Source organism: Pseudomyrmex gracilis, unplaced genomic scaffold (assembly GCF_002006095.1).
Source record: "Pseudomyrmex gracilis isolate BER0280 unplaced genomic scaffold, ASM200609v1 scaffold_4335, whole genome shotgun sequence".
Taxonomy (NCBI): Eukaryota; Metazoa; Arthropoda; class Insecta; order Hymenoptera; family Formicidae; genus Pseudomyrmex; species Pseudomyrmex gracilis.
The window spans coordinates 1-2,081 of record NW_018024919.1 but is presented as its reverse complement, the minus strand read 5'-3'; the positions used below and the strand labels follow the sequence as shown (position 1 = coordinate 2,081).

The window sequence follows — 2,081 nt, the reverse complement described above, 5'->3', positions numbered from 1 at the left end:
GATTTAGGGGAGAATTTTGAGTGAGGTACGATTTGGGGAACGGGTGGTACGATTTGGGCAACTGGTATCCCAAATCGTACCACTTGAAGACCTTTGCTAGAATTAAAACTATGGGCACAATTTTGAATTTGGAAATTTAGTTTTTGTTTCTAAAGGTGCGCAAAAGACAAAGGTACTACTTAAAAAAAAAAAATTGGGTGTAACTACATTTGTATGCCCTCCAGCTCCGATAAACTGAAAAGTGGTACGATTTAGGCAACCTTACCCTACAACTGAAAAACTTAAGGCCAGTCAGTCTAAACGGAAGCAAGTGAGTGTAATGTTATGGCAAGCGAGTTTTTGGACTACTTCCCATGACATGATAAATTCTGACGCGCTTTGTTTTTTTTTTATCAGCAAGTTAAAGCAGCCATCTCCAAAGCTCGGGAGGCCGCTGAGTCTGTCATGGATGGCGAAATGGCCAAGAAGGATAAAGATTCAATCTTAGTAGTTGCCGGAATCAGTAAAGAAGTTGTAGTCTCTCAGGTATCGATTTTATACAACTGTTCATTTCTTTTTCTTTTAACTTTTACTGATCAAACACTACATGTAATCACTTCTTTTTTGTGTACAGGAATTATCTGAGTATTCTGATTCAAATTCCAGTGATACTGATGAGCCCAGTGTTCAGGTGAACTTGCACTCATTGCTGAAGTTTAACATGGTTTGCAAGCTGAGGTATATTACTATCTTCACACATATTCTGTTGTGTTTGTTTTAGAAGACTGAAGGGAAATTGAATGATCTGAAGAATCTTAAACAATTGCATGCTAAGAACTCGTCTGATGAAGATTCTAATTGGAAAACAGCAAATAAAGAAGCTGAGACTTTACCACATCCTTTCGATATTATTGACATCAACTCTAACTTATCCAATAAGGACAATAATCTAAATGTTTCTCCAGTTGTGGAAGAAAATTCACAGAAAAGACATCGCTCTTTAGATAGGGAGTCAGACTGCTCGTCACATTCACGCACTGTTAAGGTACCAAAGAAGAAGAAGAAGAGACATAAGAAGAAAGGAAAGCGTGACGAATCTACAGGCTCTTCAAGTGAAAGCGATGAATCAGATTCAACTGCTGTGAAATCTAAATCCTCCAAGAACGCTCACACAAGAAAAGCAAGAAAAAGCATGCTCATGGAAAACAGAAAAAGAAGGTAAAGGCTAAGAGACGGACAGTCAAGAGGATCATGGATATTTATCCAGGAGTGAACTTCAATTGGAGTGAACAAGATCCAAAGGTAAGATCCTTGTTTAAACTTAGACCTTTTTTTAAAGAATAATTTGTTTCTACTTGAGTTTATTATGAATGATTGCAGGTGGTTCAACTTCATGAAAATATTAATGTATTCGTAACACAAAAAGCCTTAAATGATGCCATATCTGCTAAGAGCGCATCACAGTTTATCAGACATATGACAGCAGAAGTCTACACTAAAGAGGCCATTTTGAATTCTTCGCCTCAAGGTTTTCCACCCTGAGGAAAAGGGACGGATTTCTACAAGAAAAACCCGCCTAAGTACAGGCTTCACCCTGATGGCTTGAATGCTATCATAGGTATGCCACTTGAATATTTTTCACAACTCACTGAAATTCAGAATCTTGTCCTGTAGGAACAACTTTGCTATGCCTAAACTTTATTGTTTTCCAGAGAAAGCTCGCAGCCTTGAAAGGGACAACAAGGCCTGGAGGCCAAAGCTAACAGAACCAGCGATGAAGTCTGTATTTAGCTCCACGTGCTGCTGGATCAAGAGCAAAACAAAGATCAGCTTAAGCTCATCTAGCTCAGATAGTAAAGAATCTTCATCTTCTGACTCAACTTCAGACTCAAGTTCTAATTAGTGAAAAAAAACTCGTGATAAAATGTGATGCTCTGATTAAAAATTTAACCTCTAACAAGGAGTGCCTATACCCTGGGGGTCACCGATTTTTATGAAACTTTGCAGAAATGTAGATTGGATATAAGAGCAAAAAATGCTAAACGGAGACGACGCAACTCTCAAGCGTTTTCAAGAAATCGCGATGAGAAGTTTAGCACGCT

The 2,081-nt window shown here is 38.4% G+C and overlaps 2 protein-coding genes across 2 annotated transcripts in view; both read left to right on the top strand.

Annotated features, from left to right (window-relative positions):
* LOC109863350 overlaps positions 1-404 on the top strand; it is a 2,688-nt gene extending 2,284 nt beyond the window's left edge. Inside the window, exon 3 of the mRNA XM_020443599.1 lies at positions 397-404. Within this exon, the coding sequence (XP_020299188.1) occupies positions 397-404 (8 nt within the window). The remainder of the gene's footprint in view (positions 1-396) is intronic.
* Positions 86-2,026, top strand: LOC109863349. The gene is made up of 6 exons (XM_020443598.1): positions 86-310; positions 397-525; positions 614-670; positions 761-1,281; positions 1,360-1,597; positions 1,692-2,026. Exons 2-4 carry the CDS (start codon positions 445-447, stop codon positions 1,199-1,201), a joined length of 579 nt encoding a protein of 192 aa, XP_020299187.1. The 5' UTR covers positions 86-310; positions 397-444; the 3' UTR covers positions 1,202-1,281; positions 1,360-1,597; positions 1,692-2,026.
* Positions 2,027-2,081: the final 55 nt, after the last annotated feature.